At 42.3% G+C, this 23,570-nt stretch overlaps 1 protein-coding gene and 1 gene segment (V, D, J or C); one reads left to right on the top strand and one right to left on the bottom strand.

The window, feature by feature from the left end:
• Positions 1 to 208: 208 nt before the first annotated feature.
• LOC125081777 (immunoglobulin lambda variable 1-40-like) lies at positions 209 to 9,190 on the top strand. The segment is given in 4 exon segments: positions 209 to 303; positions 417 to 755; positions 1,354 to 1,440; positions 9,096 to 9,190. Coding segments are annotated over 4 exon segments (567 nt in total).
• A 9,879-nt stretch (positions 9,191 to 19,069) lies between these two features.
• LOC125082619 (39S ribosomal protein L32, mitochondrial-like) lies at positions 19,070 to 19,945 on the bottom strand. The gene has a single exon (XM_047698427.1). The coding sequence runs from the start codon at positions 19,941 to 19,943 to the stop codon at positions 19,380 to 19,382; it is 564 nt and encodes a 187-aa protein (XP_047554383.1). The 5' UTR covers positions 19,944 to 19,945; the 3' UTR covers positions 19,070 to 19,379.
• Between the last annotated feature and the right edge of the window lie 3,625 nt (positions 19,946 to 23,570).

Raw genomic sequence — 23,570 nt, 5'->3', positions numbered from 1 at the left:
ACTGTGCCTTCTGCTCAGGGCTCAGAGCTATGACCTTCCTACCCCATGGCCCCACAGAGCCCTTCCCCTTCTCATCCAGCCTGACATCCTCTGGAGAGGAACCTGATTCAGGGTCAATGAAGTGTCAGAGAGCTGGGGGGTCACATTTGCATAGACAAGCCCTCCCTCTCGCAGAGGATGAAGAGGGGAAGGGAGAGATTAGGGGAGGTCTGCTCAGCTGTGAGGCACAGAAGGCAAGATCTGTGAAGACCTCCACCATGGCCTGGTCCCCTGTACTCCTCACCCTCCTCGTTCAGTGCACAGGTGACTACATGTGGGGAGAGGGGAAGAGACCCTGGGAGGACACATGGGGTCCTGCTTCCTCCTCTTGTCTTCAGACTCAAGCATCACTCTCTATGTGTCTCTCCCCCTTCCAGGATCCTGGGCTGTGCTGACTCAGCCGCCCTCTGTGTCTGGGGCTCTGGGTGAGAGTGTCACCATCCCCTGCACTGGAATCCCTACCAGCATGGATTATGATGAAGAGGAATACACATATTATGTGAGCTGGTACCAACAGCTCCCAGGAAAGGTACCCATTCTCCTCATCTATGAACATAATAACAGAAATCCTGGAGTCCCTGATCGATTCTCTGGTTCCAAGTCAGGCAGCTCAGCCTCCCTGACCATCAGTGGCCTTCAGGCTGAAGATGAGGCTGATTATTACTGCCAGTCCACTGACAGTAGCTTCAGTGCTCACACAGTGTGTGGGGCCTTTGGTGAAGTGAGACAAAAACCTGCTGTCCCCTCTGCAATGCTGTTACCTGTGCAGCCCTTACTTCTTGGCTGTCAGCTGGTTCTGTTGTTTTCTTGGTATAAGCTGGAGTCTGAGATACACTCTAGAGAACTTTGTCTACAAATCTGTACCCATACTCTTAAATCTATCTTCCAAAGCCTGTCCTTGACATGGCCACATTCTATGTTTTTTTTTCAAATTAAGCAGACATTCCTTAGTTCCAGGGGTAGGCTGCCCTAGGATATGAGTTCATGACAGATCAAGACTGATACAAGCATGCAGAATCCAGGCTTGTCTGAGACATGACACATCAGGGGTGTACAATATGTATCCTTGTACCAACAGCTCCGATGAATGGAACCCCAAATCCTCACCTATTATAATGGTTACACCCTGTGGGGATAATGAGACATTTCTCTGGCTCCATGTCTGGCAACTCTGGCTTCCTGATCATCATCATTGGGCCGTGGTCTGAGGATGGGGATATTCCTCACATTCCCTCCTGTGACAACATTCTCAGGGCTCACACAGAGCCCCAGACCTGTGACTATTAGGAGTAAAACCCCTTTCCCGTCTGCCAGGAGGGGGAGCTCCAGCAGCTGTTGAGGCTCAGCCTGTGGTTTCTGCTTCTGATGTTCCTGCTGCTGCCATCATGGGGCCAGGTGCATGTAAGAGCATCACCTGGCAGGCAGGGCTTCTCCTTCCCTTCTGTCCTCAAAGTCAGACACTTTCTTAGACAATGTGTCCAAAAACACACAGAAAGGACATCCCCCATCAGGTTGGGAGACAGAATGTCTGCACTGAAGTTAATGGATGGGGAGTGGTAGGTCCTGTGTGCTCATCTCAGTCCTGACTTCTGAGGATTCATTTACCTATTCATAGAAGATTCAGGAGCTATGCCATCCTCTCAGTCATCAGTAGGAATCCCTGTTGCTTGTACAAGTTGGGGAGATTTCTTCTGCCAGGATGGCACCAGCACTGGAATATCTATCCGTGAATTATGTATTTGCATCTTTTGAATGAATACCTTCCCATTCTCATCCATGCTAAAACCCAACCAGTGATTTTTCTTGCATGATTGCATTGTCAATTACTTACAGAATGAGGTGAGTAATAATGGAGTTAAAGGTCATGTTCATCTGTTCCTGATCTTGTGGAAATATTCTTGCCATACACTCCATGATCTAAGGCCCTGGCTGGGACATTAAATATATGTGTGTGGAAAAGAATGTGGTACCATATTGAGATGTATTTTACTATTTCTATTTTAAGTGTTTTTTATGAAGAATTCATTTAAATTTTGTCAAAGGCTCTTTCAAGTTCTTTTGAGAAAATATGATTTTATCTATTGATCTATTAATAAAAGGTTTATATTCCATCACTATGGAACTGAACTTGTATACCAGGAATAAATCAGTCCTAGGGCTGATATTTTTCCTATAAAATTAATTGGAGCTTATCCCTTCTTGTGGAATAATTCCACAATACAATTCCTTTAGAAATTGGTCTGTTTATTCACTTCCTTCTAGGGAACATTTTTTTTTCCTCCTAGGAAAGTGTGCTTTTCATCTAATATTAGTAGAGGTTAACAGCAAAATATTTTCATTTGTCCACACATCATTTCTTATTATGTATAGATGTGCATCATCTACTTTCATTCAAAAGTTAGTAATTGACTAATCTATTTTGTCATTTACAAACAAGAGTTTGATGGGTCGATTAGATCTAACATTCCTCTTTGTTCCTTTTTTTTCTATTATTTCATTTATTTTTATGGGAAATGGGTGGTTTTTATTTGTCTTTATTTACTATTTTGAACTTGCTAGAACTCTCAATTGTCCCCTTTGTTTTTTCCTTTGCCATATGACTTTCACAGCATTCTTTCTTTTTTATTTTTAATAAATAGACTTTAATTTTAAGAGAACTTTTAGATTTACAGTGAATTTAAGTGGAACTCACAGATTTTTCCAAAGTTAGTGGCAAACAATGTTCTTTTCTTAACACTAGAAGCCAGGGAACTTTCCCTAGTGGCTTCTGAGTTTCCATTCAGTCTCAAGTAAGCAAAACATTCTGGGATTCCAGGTGCTTCTCAGGGTCACAAACATGCCTTAATGAACTCAGGATATTTGTTAAATTAGGGTCTTCATGCTGGAGATGATACTGGCCAAAATTGCCATATATGAGCTGACAGAGGCACTGCTCACACTGTGTCCAGGTCACTTCAGAAGGGAGGCAAAGTCCTCTGCTTGTGTTGCCTGGGCTCTCACTAGGTCCTCACTGTTTGTGACAAAAGCCACTGTCAGGTAACAACTCCAATAATTACTGTAACTCAGGCGGTTGCCACTTAGAGAATTTCTGCCCTATCACTAAAAAGACATTCTGAAACTTTCCATCTCTATGTGGCCATCACCAAATTTTTTGAGACATAATCTCTAAAATAAGATAATATGGGTTAATTTGGACCATTAGCTGGTAGAGGAGATGATTCTGTTGTGGTCAATTATATATTAGAAGCATTAATCAGCAATCCTGTGGTAAATACCCCGCATATCTGAAATAGAATAATTTGGTGAATATTTAACACAAAGGTAATTCATGAATTTGTGATCAGAACATTGGGAATGCTAAATGCAGCATGAAAATCATGACCTAATATCAGTGGGAACCACTAATGTTTCTGGAGACATAGCAGGAATAGGTTTGGGGATGAAGTAGAACAGGAGGGAAGAGATCTGGATAATCACTGATCCCAACACCCAGACTTCCTTCTGCAGGTTTAAGAGAAGTTATCATAGGGCGCCTGGGTGGCTCAGTGGGTTAAAGCCTCTGCCTTCAGCTCAGGTCATGATCTCAGGGTCCTGGGATCGAGCCCCGCATCAGGCTCTCTGCTCAGCAGGGAACCTGCTTCCTCCTCTCTCTCTGCCTGCCTCTCTGCCTACTTGTGATCTCTGTCTGTCAAATAAATAAATAAAATCTTTAAAAAAAGAGAAATTATCAGAAGCTGGCTACCTGCTTTTAGTGCCCTCTGTGTAATATAAATACAGGTAGTGTTGCTTTGGCAAAAAGGGGACTCTGTGTGCCTAACAAGAGAGTAGACACCAATGCCCATCCACCTCTACAGCCAGGAGCTTGCTCCAGTGGGACTGGGAACAACGACCCCCACCCAGGTGTGATTCTCCTACACCATAACCCTTCCGACCATATGAAGAACCTGGATGGATGCATGTCCTCTCTCAGTCAGCAGAGAGCCCTGATCATCTTTCATTGCCCTAAGACTAGAAACATCACCCGCCCAGAATTAGGTGGGGATTGGATATGGGGAATGGCAACACCATATGCATGATTGGTTCTATTCTCATGAGTGAAGGGGAAAAGTCAGCAAGACTCTGTATCCCCAGACTCCATGGTGGCCCTCACCATGATCTGTTGTCATTTTCCCTACATGGATCCACATTAATTTGCAACATACAATCCATGTGAGAACACCACCTGTTACCCATGTGCAGCTCAAAGAGGAGTCCCTTCCCTCCCCTGCTAGAGTTGCCATCCATCTAGCCCCACTCCATGTGGGATTCCAGGACTGTCACCTACTCCCTCTCTGGAGGCAGGAGTAGCAGTAGCAGAAAGGTCAACAACATGAAGTCCCTGTCTTTGTGACCAAATGTCAGGGACCCTGGGGTGGGGGGGAGGGATCTTCTGATGGGTAGAAGAGCTTTAGGGTATCCTGAGAGGAGTGAGGAGGTGTATATCTCCCAAACTGGATCTCACAATGTGGGTGACAGACAACAGATGCTTGAGCTCACAGGATTTTCTCTGAGCTGAGAATGGCTAAAGTTGTAACTGAATTAGTCTTCCCACAGGACCTCTGTACCCATCCAGCTTCTTCTTGCCCTCAGCCATTCATTCTACCACATTTCTAAGGTTCCTCAGACAGTTCCTCTGGGGAGAGGCAGGGGCTCTGTATGGGGAACCTATGGTGAAACGGGCAGATGGGGTCCTCTCTTTCTGACTCAGAAGCTCCTCCTGCCTACCCCCATTTACTTTAACCTTTCTCCTCCCCAGAGAATCCCCATGAATTTGAGCTCCTGCTTATCAGGGTAATTGATTTATTTCTCCCCACTCTATCATACTTGTCATTCTCAGAGGAGAGGGAGGAAATCCTACCTTCACTTTGGATTCTGCAAGGGAATGCTTCCCTTTACATTACCTGCTGCATGTAGAGTTTTTTCCCGGGCCACATTCTTCAATATCCCTCCTGAGAATCTGTTCCTTATTTTTGTCCTCACCTTCATCCCATACCTGCTTTTGTCCAAGACCAGAAGTAGATAGGAGACATGTATGTAGAGAAGATGTATGGAAATAACAACTACCACAGAGAGACAAGATGCCTCATTCCAAGGGAACAAATATTCTGTTAAATGTCCATGTGTCTTCTCAAGCATCTTCATTGAGTTCCTTCATCATACAGGGAGTTCATAGGTGGGGCAGACCCAGAAATATAGGAGAGGACTGATGGTCCTTGACAAGCAACTTCCCTAAGGATTTGCTTAGATTGTCTCCTTCCCACTCGACATGAATTATCCTCTGGTCAATATCCCTGGCTTTTTTCTGGTCACATGTCACATCCTACTGATTCCTTTACTGTGTGCCATTTCAGATAGCAACAAACATTCCAAGCACCTTCCTGCAATGGAAAATGATACACTTTGTGAATCTCTGGCTCTGAATAGGTAGAATAAATACTCAATAATTTCTATAACTTGCAAAAATGTAATTGAAAATATTTCAGTAATGGAGCATATAAATCCACAAAATAAAAAAAACACAAATTTGAGAAGTAATTTATAGTCAGAAACTTACAGTTTAATATCATCACAATTCAGGTGTAAATATAAAAGATGGCATAAATAAGTGGAGTAGAGTACATTGTTTTTTGTCCAACTTTAAATAATCCAATAGTCCAAGATGGGTGTCGAGACTTAGGGATTTTGTTTTTATGTCATTGATCTTCTCAAAGAAGGAGGAATCAGGGTCTAGTGGTGTCAAGGGAGATGCTGGAGGCTGGAGGAGGAAGAGATAACTAGTCAACCAATAAAGAGGGCCTGGATCAAGAGAGGTCTGTTGCCCCTTCCCAGGGACCACATTGCTTGATCAATTCCTTAGTTCTATTTGCATTTTAAATAATGTTTGTTTAACTTTAATGAGAGGACTAGTTTTATTTATTTTCCAGTATTTGTAAGGAATATATAAAGGATTTCAGCCTAAAATTACAAAAGGTAAATCAAAACATTTCTCTCCAGAGAGAATCCTGCGTGTGAGTATTTATAACAGCTTTATTTTTAATCACCAAACCTATAGCAATCAAAACTCTGCATATGGATGTTTATTGCAGCTTTTTATTAAATCCCCAAAAGTTGACTTGACACAGATGTCCCCCAGTAGGTTGTGCATCTGTACTCTAGCATATTGGTCAGAATTTAATAGTAATGGCCTCTGAAGTCACAGTAATATAAATTAATTGTTAACACATACTACTTAGGAAAGAAGATAAAAAAAACTATATTTCATAAAATTGCAATTATATTACATTTTGGAAGAGGCAATAATCTAGAGGTGGTAATGTGGTCAGGAATGGATAGGAGATGGAGAAAGAGGAGGAGGGTGAATGTGTGAAACACAGTACTTGTATTGATGGCAGTGTCATTCTTGTAAATGACACTGTGATAGCAGGCACACCACACTGCTGTGTTGTCACAGCTCAGTAAACTCTACAACACAGTGATAGCGCCTTACTGAGTGCCTGTAAAGTCATTTAGGAATTTTGGGGTCCATGATGGAGTGCACAGTGTGACATTATCCCATCTCCTGCTCTACAGAGGTATAAACCCATCTTACTGAAGGGGTGGGCCAGAAGGTGCTGACCAGAGGGACATTGTAAAGGAGGGAACCCTGTAAGTACAGAGACAAAAGAAAGCATGCATGAGCCCTATACTCCAGTTGATGGATCTGTGTCCCATGGGGTGAGTGGTCAGTAATATGATGTTTCATGGGCCACACACTGTAACTGAACAATGAATTCAATGGCTGCAGGTGGTGGAAGCCAGCATTCTCCCTCCTGGAACAGAAGCTCATGTTTTGTGCAGGTCTCATCCTCTCCATTACCGGTGTTAGACCTGTCCTTGTGGTTCTTATTATGACTGCAAGACACCCTTCAGAAACAAGACAGGAAACAGAAAAATAAAGGTTTATTACTTACAAGACCTGGAAATTACACAGCATACCTGGGGCTACACCCCAAGGTCATAGGTAGAGAAAGAGCAAGCCTGTGTCCTCCCCCACCAGGAGTGTAGACAGAGGCTCAGCTGACAGAAGGATGTGGGGATGAGAGACAGAGACAGAGATACACAGAAAGAGAGAGACCTATTTTCTTTTTTCCCATACTGAGAATCCACAGGGGAAGGGGCACTGGGGCCTTTGTCCTTTTGCTCCATGCATTAGGGATGTTGCTGGCAAGCTGCTTCACTCCTGCAGTGAAGACAGCACTTGAGCAGTGAAGACAGTAAGAGACAGTCCTCAGTGAGAGACACAGCAGGGGATTCTGAGCCATTTGAAACCATAAGCCTCCAGACTAAGAAGGACCTGGCTGTGGCCCATCCTCTGTGGAGAGTGGGCAGGGAATCCAAAGCACTGGAGGAGGGGGACGCTTCTCTGTGTTCCCATACCCTCATCTCAGTCAAGGGGCACAAGGGCCACTGTGAACTTGTCCCATGGAGCCCATGGGGTGATGGCAGCTTTAAAGCATCCCCTGCCTGAACCTGGGCCCAGGGCCACAGAGCTCATCTGAGTTAACCCAGTCCACTCCTCATTACAAATACACCAGGAAGAGGAAGTGGGGGTGGGGACCAGTGAACAGAATGCAGTGTTCCTCCCTCCAAAATCTGAAGGGGATAAGAGAGAGACTGCAGTCCTGCCTCCACATGGCTGGAGGTCCTGGGGAATTACAGGCAGGGTCAGAGTTTTGAGGTCTTCTCCTTCCTCACTTCTTCATGATGTCCACTGTCCCAGGCACTTAAGCTGGACCTTGGATGCTTCACACTGATGACTCCTCCTAAGGTTCCCCTGGGGTATGTAGGTCTACAAACATCCCCACCAACCACATATTCACTGTTTCAGCCTTCCCTGGAACACTTATACAGGAAACACTAAGAGGTGCCAGTCTCATCTAAACTGACTCCCAGACCACCACTTGGGAGCCTGAGAAGAAGGTAGGATTTCACTAACACAAACACTTCAGTAATGATAAAGGGACTGAATAAGAAGCCAGACTGGACTGAGGGACTCTGCTTCCAGGACTCCTCTCACCCATTCTGTACATGGGGATGGTGCCCGGGGCTGTGTTCCAGGTTTTTTTCCCTCTTTATTGTTTTTTTTAAATTTCTTTTCAGCATAAAAGTATTCATTGTTTTTGCACCACACCCAGTGCTCCAAACAATCCGTGTCCTCTCTAATACCCACCACCCGGTTCCCCCAACCTCCCACCCCCCGCCCCTTCAAAACCCCCAGATTGTTTTTCAGAGTCCATAGTCTCTCATGGTTCACCTCCCCTTCCAATTTCCCTCAATTCCCTTCTCCTCTCCATCTCCCCTTGTCCTCCATGCTATTTGTTACTTGTTATGCTCCACAAATAAGTGAAACCATATGATAATTTACTCTCTCTGCTTAACTTATTTCACTCAGCATAATATCTTCCAGTCTTTCCATGTTGCTACAAAAGTTGGGTATTCATCCTTTCTGATGGAGGCATAATACTCCATAGTGTATATGGACCACATCCTCCTTATCCATTCGTCTGTTGAAGGGCATCTTGGTTCTTTCCACAGTTTGGCGACCGTGGCCATTGCAGCTATAAACATTGGGGTACAGATGGCCCTTCTTTTCACAACATCTGTATCTTTGGGGTAAATACCCAGTAGTGCAATTGCAGGGTCATAGGGAAGTTCTATTTTTAATTTCTTGAGGAATCTCAACACTGTTTTCCAAAGTGGCTGCACAAACTTGCATTCCCACCAATAATGTAAGAGGGTTCCCCTTTCTCCACATCCTCTCCAACACACGTTGTTTCCTGTCTTGCTAATTTTGGCCATTCTAACTGGTGTAAGGTGATATCTCAATGTGGTTTTAATTTGAATCTCCCTGATGGCTAGTGATGGTGAACATTTTTTCATGTGTCTGATAGCCATTTGTATGTCTTCATTGGAGAAGTGTCTGTTCATATCTTCTGCCCATTCTTTTATATGATTGTCTGTCCTTCTTATATGTCCAGATCCATACCAGGAGCTGCTCACCATGCCTGGACAACAGCCTCAAGCCATGTGTCACTGCATGCTGCCACTCGAGGTCAGGGTCCACCATTTCTGAGCTTGGAATTCAGTGTTTCTACTTGTTTACCAGATCTTCAACTACTTTATGAATAGAGAAACATCTCATTATCCTATGTTCCACTACAGTAAACAACAGCGCCATCTGTCCAGTTAGTAAAAGCAGAAACTCCCAGTTCACACTGTACTCTTCCTCCTTCTCTCCCTGAGTTCCTTCTGTTCCACAATCCTGAGCATGTCCTGTGAGCAGAGCTGCCTACATTCGCACTTCCTGTTTTCCTACTTCAGCTGTTCTTCCCCAAACACATAGTTTCTTCAGTCCTGCCCTGCTGTGTCCTCTTCTGTTTTCCTGTGCACACTGTCACCAGATGGTTTCTCAGTCTGTGAAATCACCACATCCCTTCTCATCCTGTTTTGATTTTTTCTTCTATGCCTTCATGTGCAGAAAACAGTTACTTCTCCCTTGAGACGTAATTGAAAGGCTTCTCCTCTGGGAGCTCCCTAATTGTCCCAGAGGGTGGGATAAGCTCACTCTTTTGTATGACTTCTGTTCTCTACACATTCTCATACTCACAGGAATGTTTAATTCTGGGTGACTATTCCCTCCATCATGGAAGCCTCTCACATCACAGACACTGTATTCATGTTCTTTAAATCAGACCCCACAGGGTGTTTAACACACTCATTCAGGTCATTGTTGAATGCTGGTGGTGTAGTATGGACATTAACCTCAGGACACTGAGGTTGCTGCAGGCAAACATGTCATCAGTAGGGGGAGCCATGCATCTCTCTGAGCCCTGCAGGGGTACCCTCACAGCTAGGGAAACCCCTTGGCCTCAGTATTGGGAAAAGGCTGAGCTGCCCCCTGTGCTCCCTAATGAGACTCTGCTGCCCAGCATCATCAGGGCATGGCAGAGGTTCCTGGGCAAGGTCTTTTGGGTGTCCTACAGGTGTTCCCTCCACTCCCCTCCCCGGGTGGAGCATTCACATCAGGACCTGCCTTCAGACTCCTTGTCCTTAGGTCTCCTGAATCACAGATCAGGTAGAGTCTGAGAGAGTATGGTAAGGGGTGCAAATTTACATAAAGAGCATCCTCTTTTGCCTGGAGACAGAATGTAGGATAAGACAAGCCTGAGGAAGCCCAGTTCCACTGTGGGGACCAGGAGCTGTGCTACCATGGCCTAGACTCCTCTCTTTCTCCCGTTACTCCCTCTGCGAAATCTGACTTCTGGACGTTTCCCAAATATAATCAGCCTCTGAGATTGAGAGTCTCACAGTGTAAATGCCCCATCACCCATAAGTATCTGTGTTTGCAGGTTCCCTGTCCCAGCCTGTGCTGACCCAGTTACCCTCTCTCTCTCTCTGCATGTCTGGGAACAACAGCCAGACGCACCTGCACCCTGAGCAGTGGCTTCAGTGTTGGCAGCTATTACATAGATTGGTACCAACAGAAGCCAGGGAGCCCTCCCCATATCTTCTGTACTACTATTCAGACCCACATACAGAGTTGGGACCTGGGGTCCCCAGCTGTTTCTCTGGCTCCAAAGATGCCTCAGCCAATGCAGGGCTTCTGCTCATCTCTGGGCTGCAGCCTGAGGATGAGGATGAATATTTCTGTGCTACATACAGCTCATGCAGTGAGAACAGCATTCATTACTTACAGTGTCACAGACAACAAGGAAGTGAGATAAAAAGCCCTGGGCCCACAGGCCTTGTCTCTGAGCCTCTTTTATTGAAAAGCTTCTGTGGAGGCTCCTGTAGGAGAGACTCCTCTGTGGGGAGATATGTCCTTGAGAAGAGAGGAGTGATGCACTGATTATGCTGTTGCCTGGGACAGCACGGGTGTTCCAGGAGCACACTGGATGAGGGACAGAGACCAAGTCCACATACTCCAGAGTTGGGAGAGCATGAACTATACTAAACACTTATACAGGAAAAACATAAGCCCTTCCTTCCTGTTGTGTCTCCTTCACTACTGTCAGAAGAAATGTCCTGTATATTTCAAGATCCTTCTATTTGGACAAAAAATCAAATTGACATGAGACAGATTAATAGGAGAGATAAAATGTAATGGCATACATATAGGAATCCACAGAGACATGGAAATTCCAAAGACACTCAGGCAAGATGAAGCATATATGTTTTTCTGAAATACACAGAAGGGGGTAGGTATCCAGTATTTAATGCAAAAAAAAATGTGATTCACAGACAGAGGAAGGAGAGTAAATGTGTGGTAGACAAATGTGTGGGGATCCACTCAGTGACAATGGGATACAGAGGACTTGACCAAATAGACCCTCCCTGTCTGCCCCACCTAGTTCATGTTCTAGTGTAGTTGTCTGTGGTGCCAGCTCTCTTCCCAGAGGAGGCGCTCTACCTAAATTCCTTTAGTCAGCTGAGGAGGTAAAGAGCTTTTCCTGATTCTTCTTGGTTTCAACTGCATTTTTTTTTAATTTTTAATATTTTTTAATTTCTTTTCAGCATAACAGTATTCATTGTTTTTGTACCACACCCAGTGCTCTATGCAATGCGTAACCTCGCTAATACCCACCACCTAGTTCCCCCATCCTCCCACCCCCCACCCCGTCAAAACCCTCAGGTTGTTTTTCAGAGTCCATAGTGTCTCAGGGTTTACCTCCCCTTCCAATTTCCCCCAACTTCCTTCTCCTCTCCATCTCCCCTTGTCCTCCATGCTATTTGTTATGCTCCACAAATAAGTGAAACCATATGATAATTGACTCTCTCTGCTTGACTTATTTCACTCAGCATAATCTCTTCCAGTCCGTCCATGTTGCTACAAAAGTTGGGTGTTCATCCTTTCTGATGGAGGCATAATACTCCATAGTGTATATGGACCACATCTTCCTTATCCCTTTGTCCGTTGAAGGGCATCTTGGTAGATCATGACCTGAGCTGAAGGCAGAGGCTTAACCCACTGAGCCACCCAGGCGCCCTTCAACTGCATTTTAACTCACAATAATCTTCATGCCAAAGTGGCCCATCTTTGGGCATCCTGTCCTTATCATCACAGTTCTCTCCTTTCATTCTTCCCTGAAGTCTCACACACTCCAAGTTGAGCAGGTAGATTATTTCCTTTTATGGGACCAGTCTCTTAATCAGACAATAGGTCCGTTTAGTTAAACCCTTTCCAGGAGGCTGGGAATCAGGTGGGCTCTCAAAGTTGGACCCATACTGGGCAAGCAGTGAGGTAATTGAGAAGCAACATTTTTATGGAAACAAAAGTAAAATACAGGTTGATGGTTGGAGCTAATTATAAACCCAGTGTCTGATTCCTGAATTTTGCCAGTGATATTTCTAGATGTCTGACTAGAGACATCTTCAGATGGACTGAGGGGCAGGCAGTGACTATCTGATGGACTTTCTAGCTTTGCAGTTTTGATGTCTCGGGGGATTTTTTTGAGTGGGCCACAGAGCCACAGGAAGGATGATTGTCTACACATTATCTATTGTTTAGATTTCTCTCAAGTTTATATCAAGTCATTTCCATTTAGATTGCAGGGCTTTTAGGAAAAAGGGCAATTTTAGTTCTCAAATGATTTCAATTGTGAGAAAGGTGGTAGAAAAAAATTTTTACATGTTAGCTTGGACACTTAAATGTAGTCCTCCAGACACTGGAGGACACTATAAAAGTCAGGATCTACTCCTATTTTAATGAACATTATTAAAATCTAATATCTAAAAAGGTGTCTTATTAAAACATATTTTTCTCTATTATCATTCCTACTTTTGCTAAAGATAGCCAGGAGTTCCTGGATGACTCAGTCAGCTAAGCATCTGCCTTCCACTCAGGTCATGAACCCAGGGTCCTGCGGTGGAGCCCCAAGTTGGGATCCCAGCTCATGGGGGAGCGTGCTTCTCCCTCTCCTCCCTTGCTTGTGCTCTTTGTCACTATCTCTGCTCTCTCTCGCTCAAATAAATATGTTTTTAAAATCTAAAAAAAAACATAGCCAAATTAATATGGATGTGTTTGCAAAATAAGTCATTTCCAAAAAAATTGTCCTGATTATGTATAAAAATGAAGCAAAAATAGTGGTTGACCATGTAGGTTCTTCAAAACTTGCTTTATGGACACCTGGGTGACTCAGTTGGTTATGCATCTCCTTTATACTCAAGTCATGATCCCAGGGTCCTGGGATCAAGCCCTGCATTGGGGTCCTGTTCCGTGGGGAGTCTGCTTCTCCCTCTGTCTTTCCTCCAGCTCCTGCGCTCACTCGCTCTCTCTCTCTCTATCACTATCTCAAATAAATAAATAAATAATAATCTTTTTTAAAAAGTAAAACTTGCTATGCTAGATCTTTTATAAGAAATCTCTGGATTGGGGCGCCTGGGTGGCTCCGTGGGTTAAGCCGCTGCCTTCAGCTCGGGTCATGATCTCAGGGTCCTGGGATCGAGTCCCACATCGGGCTCTCTGCTCAGCAAGAAGCCTGCTTCCCTCTCTCTCTCTCTGCCTGCCTCTCCATCTACTTGTGATCTCTCTCTGTCAAATAAATAAATAAAATCTTTAAAAAAAAAAAGAAATCTCTGGATTGAACTTTCAACTGCCCCTCAAGGCCAAGAGACAAACCAAATACTTAGCATCAGAATTTTCCTGCAATACCTATAAACTGGGTGAATTATTCTCTTCTCTAGTTTCTCAAAATATCATGTGGATCTACACCAGTTAGACAGTGACCTTTTTTACTCAACTGGTGAGGTTGCTAGGAACTCTGTAAGAAATTAGCAGTCTGGTATTTCTAAGGGGCTTTGTTGGTTCCATAAAGTCAATATCAGGTCCTTAAAACTGTCTGGTCATATCTGAGTCTATATATGTCTCTCTCAAATGTGACATTCCAGTAAATTGTGTCCTTTTAGAAGGAGAGCAGATCCTTACCAACCTTATTAAGAAAAAAAAAATATTGCCATAAAAATATAAGAATATTTGGGGCACCTGGGTGGCTCAGTCATTAAGCATCTGCCTTCAGCTCAGGTCATGATCCTGGGGCCCTGGGATCGAGCCCCACATCAGGCTCCATGCTCAGTGGGAAGTCTGTTTCTCTCTCTCCCACTCTGCCTGCTTCTGTTCCTCACTCGGTGTGTCTCTCTCTGTCAAATTATATATATATAATTATGGAAAGTTTGAGTTTGGAGGGATCTGGTGGAGAGAAAAGTTAAAATTTTTAATTTGTTTATAAAGGTGTAGTGCTCTATGTCAGTTTCATGTACACAATTTTCTTAAATCTGGAAAAAACAAAGTATTTTTAAGAGTCTGAAATGTTTTGGGAGAGGTGCACAAAGGCGCCATCCCAGCACTCTTGGACTCTTGGACCCGGAAAGACCAGGCACTCCCAGCCCAGGCCAGTGGGAAAATCTCAGCGTGCTATTGCTGCTTTGAACCTCTCTGGTGGTCTGGAGCTGCCCAGACAGCTGCCACTGTCGTGGTTTTGGGTATAAGCTGGAGCTCCTGTGACCCCAGGGACTGCGACTTGGAACCTGCTCTGCCGAGGGGGAATTTATGTGCTCTGGAACACCTAGAGGGGAACAGACTGAGGCTTCTCTCTGAGAGGGAGATCGGAGTGCAGTTTGCTTTCCTCTAAACCTCCAAAAACCATCAAAAGCTGTCAAGGCGAGAGAAAACAAACAAACGAACATAAAAACTTCCAGAGAACAAAAGCCTGAAAAACTGGTTTCCTCAGAGCCCACCCCCTTAAGGGGGGAGGGAGGACTTAACTCAGGGAACATTGCCTGAAAACCCACGTGGCAGGCCCCTCCCCCAGAAAACCAACCAGGAAAAAAAAAAAAAAGAAAAAAAAAGACGACAAGAGAACAACCACCATTACTTCATAAATACAACTTTTATTTTTAATTTGTTCTCACTATTCTGGTGAGAATTTTTTTTATGTAGATAATTTTTTAACCTATTTACCATCACAGTGAGATGTCCAGTACATCAAATTCCATAATAACCTTTTAACCTGAACTTTTTGATACATACACCCGTGTTTTACTTTTGCTTTTCTATTTTTTGAAATTTTTAAAAAAAATTTTAGATTAGTTTAGTTTTTTCTTTTTTTATTTTTATTTTTTAATATTCATGTAGAGTTAAACTTCAAGGTAATCCCCTTTCCCCAATCAACACTACCCCTATAGGTAAACAAATTTTTAATCCCCCTTTATCTTAGGAAAGTTGAGTCCTTTAACAAAGATATCAAGATACATCCAGGGAGAATCAAAATAACCTTCCTCGCGCACACTGAGAATTTATAACCACTCTCCCCTCTTTTTCTTCCACCAGTGTTTCTGTGTATTTGTGTTTGTCCTGATAGTATATAAATCTGATACTTGGGGTTCTTTTTGACGAGGTTCTTCTTTTTTTTTTTTTTGCTTTTATATATATATTTTTTTCTCTTGTCATATACTTTTATCAGTCTTTTTGTTTGCCTGGTTTTGTTCATAAATCTTACCTTGGGGCCCATTTGGGCTGAGCCTTCTCTTTTATCTTCCCTTTTTCTTTCCTGTCTCCCTCTCTCTCTCTCTCTCTCTGTCTCTCTTTTTTTCTTCTTTATTTTCTTTTTTCTCTCATTTGGGTGGGGACTCCTGATTGCTCAAAAGCATTCCAGGGTGCACCTTGACTGCACCACGGTAGATACATCCAGCTACCTCAGTTCAGTCATCTCTCACCAAAATGACTAGGAGGAGGAATGCCCAACAGAAGAAAAATACAGAGGATGGGCCTTCTGCAAAAGAGCTAACAGCTATCAACATAGACAGTATTTCGGAAAGGGAATTCAGGCTAACAATTATCCAGGCAATAGCTAGGTTGGAGAAAGCCATGGATGACCAAACGGAATTGATTAGGGCTGAACTGAAAGCCACCAGAGATGATGTTCACAATGTTAGGGCAGACCTGAAAGCCACCAAGAGTCTGAAATATTTTAAACAAAAACTCATAAAAATGGTCATGATCTTCCTTTGTTTATTAGCCCCATGCTATTAATCCTTTTGCTGGAAGCCAGTATTACCATAAGCTGTCAGTATTCTTACTTAGCTCAGTCCTATGACCTTAAATTCACTGGAATCTGCACGCAAAACACTTTTTGTGAGCCTCACTGAGGATGAAGCACATGTGTAGGAAAATTATATGAAAGGGTCTGAGTAACAGGATAACTGTCCATAAATGACAAAAGTCTTAAAAACTTCAGTGCTCTAAGATCTGATTGAGTTCATTACAAGGCAATCAACAGAGAAAGTTGCTCATTTTTCTAACCTACAACATGTCAAGGTAATATTATGGCAGGACATCAGATTTCTAAGACTTTCATTCAATTTTTAGAATATCTATTTAATAAAATATCTAATAATAAAAATAATCTGAAGTTGAATATTACTTATTTGACAATGCTTCCCATGTAGTTTAACAATTCAATATACGCAAATTAATTTATTTTTAAGGGTCAGAGGAAGAGGGAGAGAAACACTCTCCAGCAGACTCCCCCTGAATGCAGAGCACCACATGGGGCTCAATCTCAAGACCCTGAAATCATGAACAGAGCCAAAACTGAGAGTCAGATGCTTAACTAACTGTGTCAACCAGGTGCCCCTAAATTATTTTTACAAAATCTTTGAAGCATTCCATGGGCCCTTCTTCACTTTAGAATTTAATTTAGGGAGGTATGTCAAAACATAGAGAAAGTTTTGAATATTTAGCTCAATATGAAGGCAAATCATTACTAAGCATGATTGAACTATCCATTTTAAAAAGTGACAGAAAATAATAATTTCAAAGGCAAGTACAGAAAGTTACACAGTAGGCGCTGATGTGGTAAACAAACGCAAAAGAAAAAATAAGTTTCCTTACAACTTCAGGCCATTGGTAAGTACTTGGAAGAGTGAAATTCCTCCAGGACTCAACTATCTCGATATTAATACTGTGCTAAAGGAAAAGGCAAACTTAGCTTGAAATTAGCTCAACCTCCAGTATCCTGTACATCTACATTAACATATATAACTCCCATTGGAAACTTCCTTTATCTCTATCCTGCCCTCCCCAAGATATATGTTGGCCTTCCAAGCATAGGGCCACTGATAAACTTCTGAAATGTCTCATGACTAAGGGATTACTAGACAATAGTCAATACTTATCTAAACAACAGCTATCCCCATCAAGACCCTAGAAACCTTACTTCCAAATTCCTTACAGACGTACCCTATCCCTAACCCGTCCCAAATTGTAGGTATTTAATCAAACACCCTGAAAAACCCCAGTGCACCTCCTTTTTTAATTTAATTTAATTTTTCAATGTTCCAAGATTTATTATTTATGTATCACACCCAGTGCTCCATGGAATACTTGCCCTCCTTAATAATAAACACCAGGCTCACCAAACCCCCCACCCCACACCCCTCCAAAAACCTCAGAGTGTTTCTCAGAGTCCACAGTCTCTCCTGATTCATCTCCCCCTCCAATTTCCCCCAACTCCCTTCTACTCTCCTTCTCCTAATATTCTCCATGTTATCACTTATGCTCCAGAAGTAAGTGAAACCATATGATAACAGACTCTCCCTGCTTGACTTATTTCACTCACCATAATCTCCTCCAGTCCTGTCCATGTTGATACAAAAGTTGGGTATTCATCCTTTCTGATGGAGGCATAATACTCCATTGTATGTATGGACCATATCTTCTTTGTTCATTCATCTTTTGAAGGGCATCTAGGTTCTTTCTACAGTTTGGCAACTGTGGCCATTGCTGCTATGAACATTGGGGTACATATGGCCGTTCTTTTCTCTACATCAGTATCTTTGGGATAAATAACCAGTAGTGTAATTGCAGGGTCATAGGGAAGCTCTACTTTTAATTTCTTTTCTTTTAATATTTTATTTATTTGACAGAGAGAAATCACAACCAGACAGAGAGGCAGGCAGAGAGAGAGGAGGAAGCAGGCTCCCTGCCGAGAGCCCGATGCGGGACCCTGGGATCATGACCTGAGCCGAAGGCAGAGGCTTTAACCCACTGAGCCACCCAGGCACCCTACTGTTTTCCAAAGTAGCTGCACCAACTTGCATTCCCACCAACCGTGAAAGAGGTTTCCCCTTTCTCCACATCCTCTCCAACACTCGTTTCCTGTCTTATTAGTTTTGGTCATTCAAACTGGTGTAAGGTGGTACCTCAATGTGGTTTTTATTTGAATCTCCTGATGGCTAAAGATGATGCACATTTTTTAATGTGTCTGATAGCCATTTGTATGTCTTCTTTGGAGAAGTGTCTGTTCATGCCTTCTGCCCATTTTTTTTTTGACATGATTATCTGTTTTGTGTTTGTTGAGCTTGAGGAGTTGTCTATAGATCTTAGATATCAGCCCTTTGTCTGTAGTGTCATTTGCGAATATCTTCTCCCACTCCCTGGGTTGCCTCTTTGCTTGGTTGACTGTTTCCTTTGCTGTGCAAAAGCTTTGATCTTGATGAAAGATCATTTTCACTTGTGTGTCCTTTGCCTTTGGATATATGTCATGAAAGAAGTTGCTGTGGCTGATGTGGAAAAGGTTACTGCCTATGTCTTCTCTGGGATTTTGATAGATTCCTGTGTCATGTTGAGGCCTTTTATCCATTTTGGGTCTATCTTCGTGTATGGTGTAAGAGAATGGTCAAGTTTCATTCTTCTATACATAGCTGTCCAATTTTCCCAGCACCATTTATTGAAGAGAGTATCTTTTCCCACTGAACATTTTTCCTGCTTTGTTGAAGATCATTTGACCATAGAGTTGCAGATCCATATCTGGGCTCTCTACTCTCTTTCACCAGTCTATGTGTCTGTTTTTGTTCCAGTACCAAGCTGTCTTGGTGATCACAGCTTTGTAGTAAAGCTTGAAATGAGGCAATGTGATCCCCCCCCCCCCCCCGCCCCGGTGTTGTTTTTTTCTTCTTTTTTTTTTTTTTTTCGAATCATTTGTTTTTATTTTCCTGTATTGGAAATTTTATGTTTACTTAAAACCTTACAGTATAACAGAAACAGACATGTTAGTCCATTGTGCCTCTGTATAAACAAATATTTTCAGAGTTTACTCCTGGTATTTTGTTCAAATTGCCCACACAAAACCAACTGCTTTGAGAGAACGTTTTAAACTAGACTGGTAATTTAAAAACAAGCACAAACTAATGTGAAAACAAAGAATTTTCCTCTCTTTCAGGATAAATGTTTTGTATGAAGTTATCCTCTCCCAACACCTTTGGTCTTAATTCTGGGTGAACCAGGACGGTCGCTTCCTGTCTCGCTCAATGATTCTCTTACCACGATCTTGTTCAGATGGTACCTCTCCTGCGTATAGCACCACAGGCTCCACAGAAGGAGCCTTAAAAGGGCCCCCTTTTAGTTTCCCCATCTGTCTTCTGATTTCTGCAGTCTCCTTGCACACCTTCTCATAGCAATAGCCACAAAGGACGTGCTTCAGTTTCAGGTGACCACATTCAGGACAAACATCAATATTGTTCTTAACTTTAATAAGTTTCTGGGGGTTTCTTCTCCTACAGCGGTTAACTTCAATGCTGCGTCTGTTCTTTGGAGCTGCCATCCAAAAGATACTATCTGAAAGGCTGGGAATCTCCTTACTTCCGTTGGTATTTGCTGGTTCTGTAAATACAGCTGGACCTTGGATTGCTAATGCTGGCCCCCATGGAGGACTGGGTAAACCTGGCCCGGTCTGCTGAAGTTTCCGCTGTAGCAGTTCCCAACAGCTCCAGAGGAGTCCCTGGGCGGCCGGCCACGGCAGAAAAATGAGCAGCAGCATGGCCGACGCCATCTTCCTCCTGGTTTTCTTTTACAACATTTCCTTAGCAATTCAGGGTCTCTTCTGGATCCATAGAAATTTTTGGATTGCTTGCTCCAGCACTTTGTAAAATGCCAGTGGAATTTTGATTGAGATGGTATTTAAAGTATCGATTGCTCTAGGCAATATAGATATTTTAACAATGTTTATTCTTGAGATCTGTAAGCATGGAATTCTTTTCCATCTTTTTGTGTCTTCTTCAATTTCTTTCATGAGTGTTCTGTAGTTCCTCAAATACAGATGCTTTACCTCTTTGGCTAAGTTTATTCCCAGGTATCTTATCGTTCTTGGTTCTATAGTAAATGGAATCAATTCTCTAATTTCCTTTTCTATATTTTCATTGTTAGTGTATAAGAAAGCAACTTATTTCTGTGTGTTGATTTTGTATCCTGCCACATTCCTGAATTGCTGTATGAGTTCTAGTTTTGGGGGTGGAGTCTTTTGGTTTCCCATATAAAGTATCATGTCTTCTGAGAGGAGAGAGAATTTGACTTCTTCATTGCCAATTTGAATACCTTTTATATCTTTCTGTTGTCTGATTGATGTTTCTAGGAATTCTAGCACTATGTTGAACAAGAGTCGTGAGAGTAGGCATCCTTGTCGTGTTCCTGATCTCAAAGGGAAGGCTGTCAACTTTTCTCCATTGAGGATGATATTCACTGCAGGTTTTTTTATAGATTTTATGAGGTTGAGGAATGTTACCTCTATCCCTATAATCTGAAGTGTCTCAATCGGGAACAGATCCTGTATCTTGTCAAATGCTTCTTCTGCATCAATTGAGAGGAGAGGACCATGTGTTCCTTCTCTCTTCTCTTTTGATTTGTTCTTTCACATTGATTGATTTGCCAATATTGAACCACCCTGGGAACCCAGGGATAAATACCACCTGGTCATGTTTGATAATCTTTTTAATGTACTGTTGGATGCTATTAAGTAGGATCTTGTTGAGAATCTAGTCATCCATATTCATCAGGGATATTCATCTGAAATTCTCCTTTTTGATGGGATCTGTGCCTGGTTTGGGGATCAGGGTAATGCTGGCTTCATAAAAAGAGTCTGGAAGTTTTCCTTTTCCTTCAATTTTTTGAAACAGCTTCAGGAGAATAGTTATTATTTCTTCTTTGAATGTTTGGTATATTCTTCAGGGAACCTGTCAGGTCCTGGGCTCCTGATTTTAGGGAGTATTTGATCACTGCTTCAATCTTTTTACTAGTTATTGGTCTACTCAGGCTGTCAATTGCTTCCTGATTCGTCTTGGAAGTTTATAGGTTTCCAGAAAGACATCCATTTCTTCTAGGTTGCTTAACTTATTGGCATATAACTGTTGATAATAATTTCTTTTGATTGTTTCTATTTCTTTGGTGTTAGTCGTGATCTCTCCCTTTTCATTCATAATTTTATTAATTTGGGTCTTCTCTCTTTTCTTTTGGATTAGTTTGACCAGTGTTTTATTGATCTTATTGATTCTTTCAAAGAACCAATTTCTAGTTTCATTGATGTGTTCTACTGCATCTCTAGTTTCAATCTGATTGATCTCCGCTCTAATGTTTATTTCCCTTCTTGTGTGTAGGGCTGGCTTAATCTTTAGTTTATTTTCCAGTTTAAGGTGTAAAGAGAGCTTGTGTATTCAGGATTTTTCAAATTTTTTGACTGAGTCTTGGATGGCTATGTATTTCCCCCTTAGGACTGCCTTTGATGTATCACATAGGTTTTGGGCCAAAGTGTCTTTATTCTCATTGGTTTCCATGAATAATTAACTTCTTGTTTGATTTCCTGGTTGATCCAAACATTCTTCCATCCAAGTACTAACCAGCCCTACCCTGCTTAGCTTCTGAGATCAGACGAAATTGGGCATGTCCAGGATGGTATGGCCATAGACTAATCCAAACATTCATAAGCAAGGTGGTGTTTAGTGTCCCAGTGTTTGAATTCCTTCCAAATTTTTGCTTGTGGTTGAGTCCAGTTCCAATGCATTACGGTCTGAGAATATGCAGGGAATGATCTCAGTCTTTTGGTATCAGTTGAACCCTGATTTGTGGTCTATTCTGGAGAAAGTTCCATGTGCACTTGAGAAGAATAAGTGTTCTTTTGTTTTAGGGTGGGATGTCCTGTATACATCTATGAGGTCCATCTGTTCCAATGTATTATTCAAACCTCTTGTTTCTTTCTTGGTTTTCTGCTTGCATTATCTGTCTATTACTGAGAGTTGTGTGTTAAGATCCCATACTATTAATGCATTCATAACAATATGACTGATTATATACTTTGCAGTTGAGGGGGGGGTGATAAGGATAAAGTTAACTCTCTAAGGAATTTGTAAAAAGGTTTCAAGGGCCTTAAAGGGCTAGTTGGTGTTAAGAAGAAGTCACTTGTTATGCTCTAGTGAAACTCTGGTCATGAGACCTTTCAGACGTGTATCAGTAGGCCATATGCTTGGATAATGATTACTAACATGTATCTTGGAGAGGTTGAAATAAAGGGAGTTTCTAAAGGGAGTTTCTATATTAAAGAAGACTCACAGGATCCTAGAGGTTTGGCTAATGTCAAGCGAAGGTTGTCCCTTGCTTTTAGCAAAGTATTAACATCGAGGCAGTTGGGGTCCTAGAGAAAGCTTACTCTGCTTATCCCAAGTACTTGTCACTGGGCTACAAGTCGTAAGGATTTTTTTTTTCTTTTGCCTTTGTTCTCCACATCACAGAAAGGGAATAGATGATGTGGCCCCAATATCTCAAAGTTGACTCCCTCATTAGTCTACGAAAACAAAGGCCTCCATTGCAGAGGTGCTAGGGATGGTGTAGTGAAAACAGTGTCTCCACTCTTCCACAAAATCGTGGACACCTCCAGTCACAGTCTGATGTAGGAATTGATGTTGGGATTTGAAGTCATTAGCCAGGAAAGAATTCTTGAGATGTCTTTGGTGCAAAAAGGTGGCTTTATTAAAACAGGGGGGCTAGGACCTGTGGGCAGGAAGAGTTACACTTGGGTTGTGAGGCGTAGTCCATTATAAACTTTCAAATTGGAAGGGGGTTAAGAATAGCACAAGCCAAACAAATAAAGAATAAAAAATAGCACAAGTCTCCAAGGTACTTTAGAAACAAGGTTTCCAGGACCTTGAAAGGGCTTTCTATTGTTAGGAAAATGTAATTTATTACTGTTTAGTAAAAGCTTAGTCATGAGACACTTCGGGTGTATATCAGTGGGTCATACACTTGGAGGATGATTGTTAACATATATATTTATAAGTATATATATTAGAAGATATATATTTTTAACAGAGGAGGTTAGAGATAAAGGAAATATCCAAAGGAATTTCTATATGTTTAAAGTAGACTCACAGGATCCTGGGTTTCAGGCTAAGATTGCCTCTTGCCCTTAGCAAAGTGTCAACATCAAGGCAGCTGATCTCCCAATGGAAGGACAGTCTACCTATTTCAAGGACTTGTCAGTGAGCTGTCAGTATTAAGGACATTTATTTTTTTTTCTTTTGCCTTTGTTTCCCATATCACAAACATGCTAATCTGTGATACTGGGAAGGCAGTATAGGAATGGAACTTTCCAGCACTAACAAGGAGTGAGGGCTGAGATAATGAATGCTTCTGA

This window comes from Lutra lutra, chromosome 12 (assembly GCF_902655055.1).
Source record: "Lutra lutra chromosome 12, mLutLut1.2, whole genome shotgun sequence".
NCBI classification, from domain to species: domain Eukaryota; kingdom Metazoa; phylum Chordata; class Mammalia; order Carnivora; family Mustelidae; genus Lutra; species Lutra lutra.
Note: the sequence above shows the minus strand (reverse complement) of the source record. Positions and strands in the feature narration are given on the sequence as shown.

Coding starts and splice junctions, on each gene's coding strand:
- LOC125082619 (XM_047698427.1), bottom strand. CDS start 19,943: ATGGCGTCGGCCATGCTGCTGCTCATTTTTCTGCCGTGGCCGGCCGCC.